Source organism: Corylus avellana, chromosome ca6 (genome assembly GCF_901000735.1).
Source record: "Corylus avellana chromosome ca6, CavTom2PMs-1.0".
Classification (NCBI taxonomy): domain Eukaryota; kingdom Viridiplantae; phylum Streptophyta; class Magnoliopsida; order Fagales; family Betulaceae; genus Corylus; species Corylus avellana.
In genome coordinates this window covers 13,736,306-13,749,204 of record NC_081546.1, presented here as the reverse complement: position 1 = coordinate 13,749,204, position 12,899 = coordinate 13,736,306, and the positions used below count along the sequence as shown (strand labels likewise).

The following is a 12,899-nucleotide window of genomic DNA, read 5'->3' as shown; positions in this document are numbered from 1 at the left end:
TTAATTTGAAAATTAGTCATAGGTTAGCAAATTTTGTTCGAGTCTGGAATGTAATACGTCATCTTTGACGCTTGTAACCTCGTAGCTTCAGCTATGATTGCTTCAGAACTGTTGCTCTGTGTTATTTGAGCTTTATTTTTGTTTATCAATGAATGAGACTGAACTGATTCCTTTCAAAAAAAAAAAAAAAAAAAAAACTCTAAGTTCTGCAAGAAATATAGAGAGATCAGTTATGGAAGACTACGAAATGGTACGATGGCAGCCTCTCCTCCTTTGATGCTTAAGTCAGATATCAGATGAGGATAATGATAATTAATAATCACGAAATATCACCTTGTCCTTTGAGCTCTAACCCTTAGGTTTTTATAATTGTGGCTAGGGTTTGAGAATAGAGCCTCCTTACGCCGTGAGGAGGGTGACTAGGAGGGAAAGATCTTGTCGGACTTCTTTCCCGAAGATGGCATGTGCTTTCAGGTTTCTTGACTTTTCCTTCTGGAGTGAGATATTTTCCTTGTTTGGGGAAGATCTCGCGCTGGGTTGCCTTTAAGAGATACTCATTTGAAGAGCTAGGTGGGCAAGAAAGATACTTGCTCCCTACTCTACGGACTTGTTTAGCTGGGGGATATGCAATGCTTGCTCCTTACTTCATTGGCATGACCCTGAGCTTTTTCCCGTGGGTCTGATATCGCTGGTTGGGCCTAGTTTAGAGGGCCTTTCTAAGAACCCACTCCAGTAATTTGTCATTTTCTTGGGTTGCAGTAGCGGTCCAATGACAATCTAATTTGGTGGGCCTTTCCAATGGCCCACTTCAATAGTCCATCATTCCCTTGGGTCATGGTAATGGTCCAATAAGAACCTATTTCGGTGGGCCTTTTCAAAGGTCCACTCTAGTAGTCTACCATTCCCTTGGCCACTGTAATGGCCCAATGGGAATCTAGTTTGGTGGGCATTTCCCAGGGCCCACTCTAGTAGTCCCTTTAGTGAGGTTCTGCGGAGCATTAATGTGGCGTGCCTGTGACGTTAACGACAATTGTTGGTTCGTATGGCGATGCTCTAACCGCACGTTGAGTCTCTTCAATTGGGGCCACGTGGCATTCAACGCGAGGCTTTGGGCGCATGCTTTTTCTTGGGTGTGACATGATGTTTGGGGTTTTAGGTGGTGCCCTATTAAGGACGCACCTTTTGGTTTTTCAAGGTTGAAGTCATGGCCTCCCAAGCTTGCACGTGGCATGGGGGTATGGCCCTAAATCTTTGTTTTTAAAGTGTTTGCCTTTTGTATGGGGGTCGATTATGACATTTTAGATTTTCTTCATTTCTCTTTCTTCTGCTCATCCTACAAATTCAATAGATCAACCATTAGATATGTGAACTCATATGGACTCTACACAAATTCAATGGTAGATTCATTCATTCATTATGAAGATGATTAAAAGATGGTTGAAAAATGAATGAATGTTATCATTTCTCTTTGTTTAAGGGAGAAACTACACTTAACTCTCTTAAACTTCTATCACTTTTGCAATTATTCTCCAAATGTTTAAAAACTCTTAATTTAATATATCGAACTTCTAACTTTTTGCAATGTCACCCATTGTTAAATTTTTCTGTTAAATGGAGAGTGTCAAAATTATTTAAAATACCCCATTTTAAATAAATAAATAAATTGCATAGATTCAAACATTGGTCAAGATTTAATAGAATTTGCAAAAATACCCACGCTTGAATCATTGATTTTTTAATTATTATTAAACTATAGGGGTATTTTTTTAGAATTTTAATAGGATTTAACGGAAAAACCTAATAGATGGGTGCCATTGCAAAAAATTAGAAGTTTAGTACACTAAATTGAGAGTTTTTAAACTTTGGGGGACATTGCAGCTAAAGTGATGAAAGTTCAGGAGGGCTAACCCACACTTGAGCCAATGCCAAATTATGGATTCCATTTAAAAATAATAATAATAATAATAATAATAATAATAATAATTAATTATTTAAAAATTAAATAATTTTTATATACAAGGGTATACGAGACATTTTACCTATGCTTCATCTAATTTAGTTCCAAAACCTAACAGTAAGAGTGACACTGCAAAATTTTTAAAGATATATATAATAAATTGAGAGTTTTTGAACTTTAGAAAAATGATTACAAAAGCGACGAAAGTATAGGAGGTTAAGTTATGATTTACAAGGAAAATGCTTCTTTGTTGATGTGGCATACTCAATCCACTTTTAAATTTTGTAAACTTTTTAATTAAGGAGCGACTTAAACATGCGGCATCATAGCAGAAAATGCTAAATAGCATATCTCATTTACAAATAATAATAAAACGAACAATTGTTGGTCCTGGAACCTCTCGCTCTCTCCCTCTGAAAGAGCTCTCGCTGGAAGTTTTCTTCCTCCCTGAGACCTAGTCTCCTCCTCCTCTCCTCCTCGTCTTCTCCTCCCCTCCCCTACCCACTCTCCCTCATGGATATTGGAGGCCTCATTGCTCAGACAGCAGCCCTCTCTTGGGAAGATCCCACATCTCAAATAGAAACCCTCCCCCAAAACACTAATCCTACTGAAATCTTACCTTTAGTAGGACATATTATTTCCCAAAAAACCCACAACAACCACTCCGTAAACGCAGCCCTTCAAAGAGCTTGGGATTTTGCTTGCCCATTCTCCTTTGTAGCTCTTGGCCCAAACAAGTTTTTGTTCAAGTTCAGTAAACAAGATCATATTGATAGGATAAATAGGCTAGTCACTTGGAATGTGAATGGATCCCTGCTCACTCTTCAACCCTGGTACCCTCATGCAACGTTGGGAGAGTTGACAAATAAATTTTTCCCTTTCTGGATTCAGGTGCATGGTTTACCTCTGGTTCACATGTCTCTCAAAAACGCCATTGCAACTGGGAAGGGCCTAGGCAATCTCATTAAGGTTGAAGAAAACAGTGGTGATAAACGAATCTTCAGGAGCTATCTTAGGTTGTTGGTTTAGATAGATGTTTTTGCGCCCTTGAACCCTGGTTTCCTGCTTCGAAGAGAAAATGGAGAGCCAACCTGGATTTCTCTGAAGTACGAGAGGTTGGACATTTACTGTGTCAATTGCGGCAGAATTGGGCATTCAGATCAAAACTATCGAGCATCTCCAGAAGAAAGCCTCCCTGATAAGTATTCCATTTCTCTCAAAGTCAATTTATTCTCAAATCTGCTTCCCATGCATTCCGGTGCTTGGGGCTACTCAGACGAAGCACCAGCTGTAGTGCAACTCTCCACCGCCTTAAACCAAGGTGCTCAGTCATCTCAGGCAAATGGCCTGATTCCCAATCACCACAACCCTGTCAAACTCACCCACGTAACCCCTTCCCCTCCCACTCCCATCAAAAATCAGAACGTGCATCCCACTACTCCACCCACTATACTCCTTACTCAAAAAAGCAACCCTAGTCCACCCCTCACCTCATTAAATGCCGAATCTGGAAACTCTCCCACCACTAAGAGAAGTGACATTTCCTCTTTAAATGAACCCCCTCATATCAACCATCCCTTCCTGCAAACCCCTACAAAAGCTAACAACCTTACCCCTGAATCCCCAACCAATCTAGCTCCTGGTTCAATCTCCATTGAACTCCAACTTTTCCACCCTGGGCCCAACAAATCAGCAGCAGAAAAAGCCCAAAAAAACTCCCATGTGATCCACCCCAAAAACTATTCCATCCCTCCAAAAAGCCCAACTAACCCCTCGTCATCAACTGATTTTCAAAACATATCAGATTCCCCCGCCATAACCTCATTCAAAAAAACAGCTCAAAACAGGTCCTCCCCTTACCCCTCTCGACATCTCAAACCTATTAGACCTTTCCACGCTGAGAAAGAACCCCCAAATGCTAACCCCATCTCCTTAACCTCTCATCTCACCAGAAAAAGAAAGGGTAGCCTTGGAACCTCTGGCCCTCTCAAAAAAGGTTCTGATAACTCTCACCATGGAGTCCTATTATCTAATGAAATGGATACAACTTACCAATTGGACACCACTGTTAACCCCCCCAGCCCTATCATCCCTCCTCACCTTCGACCAAACATCCAAGCCACCCACAAGAACAAACAGGTGGTTGCTTCCCCTTCTCCTACTCTCAGAAACTTCTCTCTCAGGGGACAATGATATGTCCCTAAAGAATATATGAAGATCCTCTCTTGGAACTGCAGAGGGCTTTCCAGGCCAGCTGCAGTTCGTTCCCTACGGATTAGGGCCGGCAATTTTGACACGACCCGCAAATCCGACACGAACACGACACGAAAAAACAGGTATTGGGTTTGGGCTAATCGGGTTCGGGTCGTAATCGGGTCTACCCGATTAAGACCCGGAAATTTCGTGTCTAGCGGGTCGACCCGCCGGGTCTGGCGGGTCGACCCGTCAGACCCGGTTTTTTTTTTCCTTTTTCCTGGACCCGCCAACCCGGTTTTATTTTTCTTGGTTTTTTTCTGGACCCGGGTCAGCAGCTCACGCACCCGGTTTTTTCTGATTTTTCCGTGCCAGCAGCTCACGCACGGGTCTCTCTCGCCTCAGTCTCCTCAGAGTCAGACTCCTTACTTTACTCTTTAGTTTCTCTTCTTGTTGGTATAGTGGGAAAGGAAGGGGATGGATGATGTGTTTCCAACTTTCCATATGGGCCCACCATGTTCCATCCAGTTGCAGCAAAAATAGGAGGAAAGCAGGAGATAAAATGACATGAATAAGTGGTTTGAATGGTGTCAAGGTAATCGCTGATTCGCTATGAATAGTTACAAGATACTTTTTCATCCTTCCCAAGTTCCCAACAAAAGTTTGTATAAGAAAAACAACCCCTTCGTCATTTTTTTTCTAATTTTTTTTTTCCATCCTTCCTATTCATTCCTCTTACTTTTCTAGCCCCCCTACCAAAAAGACCCTAAAATTGGAGGTGTTTCAGGCATCTTTTAGATGTTTAGCTGGTATAAGTGGACTATTTTAATAAATGAACTTACTTGTTTTAACTTTTAAGTTTAGGTGAAATTATGAGTTTAGTAATTTATTTTGGAGTACAATTTGTCAATTACGGTCACTTTCCAATTTTTTTTTTTTTTTTTCTTATCCTTTATTAAAACCTTTAATCTCTTAGAAGTTAGAACTCAATTTTTTGCATTGACTATATTGATGTATTAGTATTATTATTACAATTTTGAATTTTATTTTTTTTAAAAAAAAAAAATTATAGTTTAGGGTAATCGGGTCGTGTCGGGTCGTGTCTACCCATTTATACCCGGTTATTTTAAATGGGTAAAACGGGTCGTGTCGGGTTACCCGATTATTTTCGTGTCATAATCGTGTCAACCCGATTACCCGTTTAGCTAAACGGGTCGTGTCTGGGTATAGGCTAATCGTGTAACGGGTACCCGCGGGTCTAATCGGGTCGTGTATGGGTACCCATTTTGCCACCCCTACTACGGATGCTTATCCGTGAAAACAGCCCTGACATTCTCTTCCTCTCAAAAACAAAATCCTCCCCCTCTCTTGTCTCAGCTTCTCTCAACCTTCTTGGTTTCTTCTTAATGTCTCAAGTTGCCCCTATCAGTTCTAGTGGTGGTCTTGTGCTTGCATGGCACCCTGGTATTGATTTAGAATGCTTCATCACAAACAAGAATAACATCTCAGCCTGGTGTTATTCTGATCCCCCACATTCCCCTTGGATCCTTTCTTGTATATATGGCCCCCCTGTAAGAAAGACAAAACTGCTTTTTGGGACTCTTTCACCTTTGTTGGTGAAGGTTTTGTTAGTCCTTGACTTTGTATTGGGGACCTCAATTTTGTGCTTGATCAATCGGAGAAACAAGGAGGTTGGCCTATAGCTAACTCCTCCAATTGCCCTTTCAAACAGTTTATTGATCAATTTGGCCTGGTTGACCTTGGTTTTGATGGGAATCCTTTCACTTGGAGTAACAATAGGCAAGGTAATGCCTCTATCAAAGAAAGGCTAGATAGAGGTTTAGCTTCCCTCAGTTAGATTCATTTGCACCCTGAATATTCTCTTTTTCACCTCCCTGCCACAATCTCTGACCATCATCCCATTTCCCTCAACACTAACTACAATGCTACCCTTTTGCCTAGGCTTTTCAGATTTCAAGAATTTTGGACTAGAGATCCTTCATGTGGGTTTGTCATCAATGCAGCTTGGAATCAGCCTGTTTTTGGTTCTCCTAGTTTCTTCCTTAGCCAGAAATTAAATCACACCAAAGCCTCTCTCAAAAGATGGAACTTTCTCAACTTTGGAAACATTCAGTCCAAGATTAAAGCCACTAAAGCTAAGATTGATCAGGTCCAACAGCTCTCCCCAGTCCTAGCTCATGCTCCTTAGAAGCTAACCTGAAGATTAATCTTGATGAGCTTCTCATCAAAGAGTAGATTCTCTGGAAATCTAAGTCTAAAGAAGTCTGGCTTACCTCCACTAACCTTAACACTAAATTCTTCCACACCTCCACTATCATCAAAAGGAGATCAAATGCAGTGAATTTCCTTAAAACCAGAAATGGGGGTTGGGTTTCGGTTAGAGCAGAAATAGGTGGAAATTTTGTTTCTCATTTCACCAACTTGTTCTCCTCCACCTCTCCCCCTATTGAAGAAGATCTTCTGAACCTTTTCAGCCCCACCATCTCTGAAGATGAAAACTTTTCCCTATGCTCTATTCCCCTAGAAGCAGAGGTGTTTCAAGCCCTCTCCAGTCTTGGCTCAAAAAAAGCTCCAGGTCCAGATGGGTTCACAACCTTCTTTTAACAAAAATACTGGCCTACTGTTAAAAGAGAGGTGCTGGATTGTGTGTGGAATTTTTTCAAAAATAAGCAGTTGACCTAAGAGCAGAACCATACCTTCATTACACTGGTTCCTAAGCATAATGGTTCTCACACAGTGAATCAATTTAGGCCCATAAGTCTCTGCAATATTGTCTTCAAGATCATCTCAAAAATCCTAGCTAATCGGCTGAAATGTGTGCTCCCAAAGATCATATCCCCTCTTCAATCAGCTTTTGTTCCTAGGAGAAATATTCAAGACAACTCCATTATAGCTCATGAGCTTCTGCATTCTTTCAATAATAAGAAAGGGAAAGGTGGTTTCATGTTCCTAAAGATGGATATGGAAAAGGCTTTTGATAAAATGGAATGGTCCTTGATTCTGGCAGTCATGAAGAAGTTGGGATTCCATGCCACTTGGATTAGTTAGATTGAAACCTGCATCTCTTCCTCCTCCTTCTCCATTCTCATATATGGCAGCCCCTTTGGCAAGATCTTTCCTAAAAGAGGGTTGAGACAAGGCGATCCCCTTTCCCCTTTCCTCTTCATTTTGAGCTCAGAAGTTCTGTCCAGATTATTATTTAGAGAAGAAAGACTTGGCAACTTAAAAGGCATGAAGATAGCCAAAAGATCCCCAGCCATACATCATCTGCTTTTTGCAGATGATCTGCTTATCTTTGGAAAGGCCTCCTTAATTGAAGCTAATTGTATCAAAACCTGTCTAGACAAATATTGTTCTTGGTCTGGTCAATCTATCAACACAAGCAAATCCTCTATCAGATTCAGCAAAAATACCAATCCCTCCACCTCCTCCTCCATCATAAATATCCTTCCCTACAACTCTAATCCATCCTACTCCATTTATCTTGGACTCCCTATTCTCATTGGTAGATCTAAAAGTGCAACCTGCCAAAGCATCATAGACAAGGTCCAAAACAGGATTGAAGGTTGGAGAGCCAAGACTCTCTCCCAAGCTGGTAGGTTGGTGCTCATCAAAGCAGTGGCTGCAGCTATCCTCACTTATGCTATGAGCACGTTTTTGTTGTCTGCTAGCATTTGCAAAAAGCTAGATCAAATGTTCAAGAATTTCTGGTGGGGTTTCCCTCCAACAAAAGCTAGAAATCTCTCTCTTAAATCATGGGACTCTCTCTGTATGTCGAGAGATGCTGGAGGTTTGGGATTCAAGAAAATGAGAGAAGTTAATCTTACTTTCATTGCTAAGCTACGTTGGAAGCTCCAAATCAACTCTGACTCCTTGTGGGTGTAGCAGCTCAAAGGTAAGTATATTCCATGCAGTTTAACTGCTGCTCCCCGAATTTAACTTCCCGCTTGGTACATGAAAGCGGGCATCTGCTGCTTCTGACTATCGTTTCGAAGGAATGCGCCGTAGAGTTCGTCCTGTCAGGCACTACATTTGGCATTCCCCATGGATCCCATCTATCCCCTCCTTCTTCCCCTCTCCTCTCTCTCCAGCTTCTTTCTCTTCCCCTCCTCGTCTTATCTCGGACCTTATCAATCCAAATGCCACCTGCAAAACCCCCCTCCTTCTCTCTACTTTTGACATACATAGTGTTAGGGAAATCCTTAAAATCTCTATCAGCCCTTCTCCTTGTGCTGATTTTTTCTGGCCTTTCTCTTCTTCTCGAAAATTTTCCACAAAATCAGCTTACAAATTGATCAGCAGCCCCAGAGTTTCCTCTCACCTCTCCCCTCTTAGCTCTTTCTCCTGGAAACTTCTGTGGAACTTCAAGCTAAATGCCAGACTCAAACTTTTTATGTGGAAAATAGTCTGGGAGGTAATCCCAACTAAAGCCATACTTAAGCCTATTTTCCCAATCCTCCCTTCAGAGTCCCTCTACCCCCTTTGCAATTCTGAAGAAGATTCCCTTCCCCATTTATTTTTCAGGTGCTGCTTTGCTCGTATAGCTTGGAGAAATTCCTTCTAGCCTTTGGATTCCATGGCCTGGTCCTCTATGAGTCTCTCTAGTTGGATTAAGGGTATCATAAATCCCCATATTACGTTTGGCATTTCAAAATCTGAGGTTCACCTTTTCCAAATTTATGCTGCTGTTTTTTGTGATCTGTTATGGTTTAGTAGGAATAAAGATCTTCATGAAGGTGTCATTCCAGATATTGCCAGGATAGCTTCATCCATCAAAAAGACCACTTTATCTCATGCTGCAACTTGGAAATCTGTTTCTCCTAGAGGAATAGAAGTCTGGTCTCCTCCCTAGGAAGGTTATCACAAGCTCAACTTTGATACAGCCATTAGTGAGCATTTCTCTGCTCAAGCAGCCGTTTGCAGAGACTATAAAGGAAAAATCATCAAAGCTATCTCCATGATCAGTCCTCCTTGCACTCCTAACAGTGGGGAAGCTCTAGCAGCTCAGTTGGCAGCCACTCTAGCAGTGTCATTGAAGCTCAAAAAATTCTCCATCGAAGGAGACTCCCTCATTGTTATCACAGCTCTTCAACATCCATCGATCATTCAAGATTGGCACATTGAAAAGGCCATCAAAGATACCTTAGCTCTTCCTCCTCCTCCTCCTGAGTGGGAGGCAAAGAAGATTAACAGATGTGTAAACTTCTGCGCCCATCATGTAGCTTATTGGGCCACGGCTAGAGTATACTCTGACTGCATTCTCATTTTTCCTTTTTCTCCTCTCCCTCCTATTAACTGTAGTGGTGTAGCACCACCTTCTGTTTTCTTTCCCGCTTGAGGGTAGTATGATCTCTTATTTCTAATGCAAAGTTTGGTAAAAAAAATAATAATAATAAAACGTACTTTAATAATTGTTATGAAGTGTTACATCAATAAATAACCTTCAAAAAAATCGTATAAAATTAAAAATGTTCACCGCATTGCACAACCAATTTATAAGAAACAAAACCTTGATTAAAATACTTGCATGGAGCCATGCAATCCACGTACTCCCAACATTTTATTGAATGCGAAAATTACAGAATCAAGGACCACGACACTACTGATCTTCAAGTTCAACTAACTGTTGACGAGATTGCAATTCACGGGAACTTCACCTTCATTCCCAGTAAGAACTCCAATGTTCCCAAGCTTTACCATTGCATCCGAAAATAGCTCCTCGAAGGTTCCGGGTTGAGACGACACCATTGTATTCACCAAGGGAGCCGTTCTTGGATCCATATAGAGTTCTTGATCCGTCGTTAACAATCCTTTCTTTGTTTGAAGATTTTTGTAATAAACAGTGTCAAACGTCCTTGGAGTTGTTACATCGAGATTAACAAGGTCCGTTGAGCGGCTACATCTTTTCTTCAACATATTCATGTATGTGGCATCGAGTGAGGGATCAGGCTTTCCGGTTCCATTGAAGTTGTTGACCCTGTTTATAAATGTACTGCAGGAAGCTCTCCTGATGGTATGCGCTCCGGAGAGAGTGATCAAATCTTGCATGTCTAAACCTTTAGATTTGAAAAAATTGATCAAGGTGGTGACATTTTCATGCCCATGAGGAACCTTTTCGGCTTCTGTGTCTATGGAAACTGTCCCATCTTTGAGCCCGAACGGGACTGGCCAAAAGGGGCCTTCGATAAAAAGGCTGGCCTCTCTCGCGGCGCCAACGAGAATGTCGGCGCAAGAGACGGTTCTGGGGCAACTCTCCTCAAGCGCTGCCTTGATTTCGTCAATCACTTGGAAACCTCTCAGAGTACTGCTGACAGATGTTGTCCTCTCGCTTGCTGTAGAGTTCAGCAAAATGGATCCGTCGCATCCCTGCAATAATGCACGACTTTTTCTTCTAAGAAATTTAAGAAGATAGACGACCATATGTTTTGATTGATTAGAGGAAATTAATATCATCTGCAAACTTGCTCCACTACTCTAGTTGAACTATGGAATCCTTCTCTTTTATGGTGCTTTTCTTAATTAGGGTTTTTTTTTGTGTGTGGTGTTTTTCATATATAGCTCAAAAGTGAAAATTTTAAACTTATAGTTTTCATTGAATGAAGATTTTCGACCTAACCCTTTTTTTTTTTTGACAAATGGAGTTAATCATATATTATATACGAGTAATGTTAAAAATTACATTTTTATTCCATAATTCTAATGTAGAAGTCCTAAAACTCTTGATTTTTTTTTTTTTTTCCTAACAATAACTAGTCTAAGAGTTAGTCGAAATTGACATTTTAGTATTGTGAGATAAAAATACGTAACATTCTCATATATATATATATAGTATCTAGTTTATTATGATTGGACATGATTTCTTCAGTTAAAAAGAGAGAAAAAAAAAAAAAAAAAGGAAATGATTTTGTTTCACCAATGAGTTGATTTAATTTATCGTAACTGTATCTAATTACCCTAACAGCACAGTCGTGGAATTGCAAACGAATGAGGCTTGCAGCCAAGGTGAAATCCTTCTCAATCCAGGCGTCCACTTTTTGGTTGATGATGTCCACAACATCCGGACATGTGTCCTCGTAGTAATCCTCAGAGTAATTAGCAGCCGCAGTAACAGGTTCAATGGCCGATAACTCCAAATGAAGGAGGAGGACAAAGAGAGCCAAATACCCAAATTTCATGTTTCTTTGAGGGATTTATACCACTAGCAAGAACAGTAAGAAAGATTTGCTGATTAATTCAGAGAATAAGTGTTCATTTATATATATGATCGGTTGAGCACAGAAAGTAGGAGGAACTAAATCCAATGATGCATGAGTTGGCCGGGCGGATTAAACCATCTATCTTGTTTCCTGTACGTTGATCTTGCAAAGCTCCAAACTTTGACAGAAATTGCCAAAGTTTGGAGCTTTGTTAATATCGCTTTAGTAAATGCATGAAAGAGGGCATGCATGCTTATTGTTAAGTACGTTGGATATGCTCTAGATGCTAATATATAAAACTCACTTCTTATAGTCACATAAATCTATAAGAGAAATGTTATACACACGATACTCCCATTCTCATACTTTCAAATGCACAATCCTTGATGTGACATTAAAAATTACTATTAAATTTTGGATAGATTATTATTGAATTTTGAATTCAATGGTAATTTTCATTGAAAGTATGTATAGCATTTCTTAATATATAATATAACTTTTTTTTTTTTTTTAAGTAATATACTATTTACACCCATTTATTACACATACATCATACAGGCTAACCAGTAACCCAATATGTTTTAAGTAGCTTACTTTTTTTTTTTTTTTTTAAATGGTCAGAATTATATTAGCCACTTGAAACACGTTTTAGTATGAAAAATGGAAATATATCTTTTTCAGTCTTGGAGGACTAAGCATGTAAAGAGAGGTGCAAACTCGATCTACCGCTCATGTTTTGGCTCATGAGGCCATTAAGTGTATTATAGATAGAGTTTGAATTGAATAAATTTCAACTTGTATATATCTATAGTATTGTAATGATCAGGCTCTGTTTATCAATAAAAAATAAAAAAGATAGTTATGCTAGCAGGTTTTATATTGGTGTGATAAATGAGTGTAAATAGTAATATTACTCTAACTTAATTTTTGTAACTTTGTCTAGTAAACCCCACCTCCCTCATCCCAAAACAAAGATAAAAAATAAAGGAAAGGAAAACAAGAGACCAAGTACTGTACATCTTCATATCTTCATTGTCACTTAGGTAATGCAAAACTCTCAGTTTATTTTTTATTTTATTTTATTTTTCTGTTATAATCCACCATTATCAAAATAAAAAACTATTGATACCAAAAGAAAAAGGTCAAGATTTGCTAGGCTGTTAGATTTTGATCGATATCGAATTGAGGCCGGCCAGAAGACAGCGTCTTGAAGTTTGCCTGGCAGCAACCGATGACAGCCTAGCTACAAGGAAATTTCTATTTCTAATTTTTAAATAAAAGAATCAATAAGATTCGAAATAAAAGAATCAATGAGATTCGAAATAAAATGCAAAGAATTTGAAATTATGAGTCATGAGTCACCCTGCCAACTCCTCGAGGGCATAGATCATTAGATCCCCAATACCCCTATAGAGGTGTTGGGCCGGAGTTTTAGGGCATGTTTGGGATGCGTTTGAGGGACTTAAAAGTACTTTTAATACTCAAAAAGTCTGTTTGAAGAAAAAAGTAATTGTTTGGTAAAAAAATTAAAA

At 39.7% G+C, this 12,899-nt stretch overlaps 1 protein-coding gene across 1 annotated transcript; it reads right to left on the bottom strand.

The window, feature by feature from the left end:
* Positions 1 to 9,790: 9,790 nt before the first annotated feature.
* LOC132183730 (peroxidase 7-like) lies at positions 9,791 to 11,346 on the bottom strand. The gene is made up of 2 exons (XM_059597128.1): positions 11,125 to 11,346; positions 9,791 to 10,537 (listed from the first exon to the last, which is right to left on the bottom strand). Exons 1-2 carry the CDS (start codon positions 11,344 to 11,346, stop codon positions 9,791 to 9,793), a joined length of 969 nt encoding a protein of 322 aa, XP_059453111.1.
* Positions 11,347 to 12,899: the final 1,553 nt, after the last annotated feature.

Coding starts and splice junctions, on each gene's coding strand:
- LOC132183730 (XM_059597128.1), bottom strand. CDS start 11,346: ATGAAATTTGGGTATTTGGCTCTCTTTGTCCTCCTCCTTCATTTGGAG. Junction 10,538..11,124: donor TCCACGACTGTGCTGTTAGG/GTAATTAGATAC, acceptor GCATTATTGCAG/GGATGCGACGGATCCATTTT.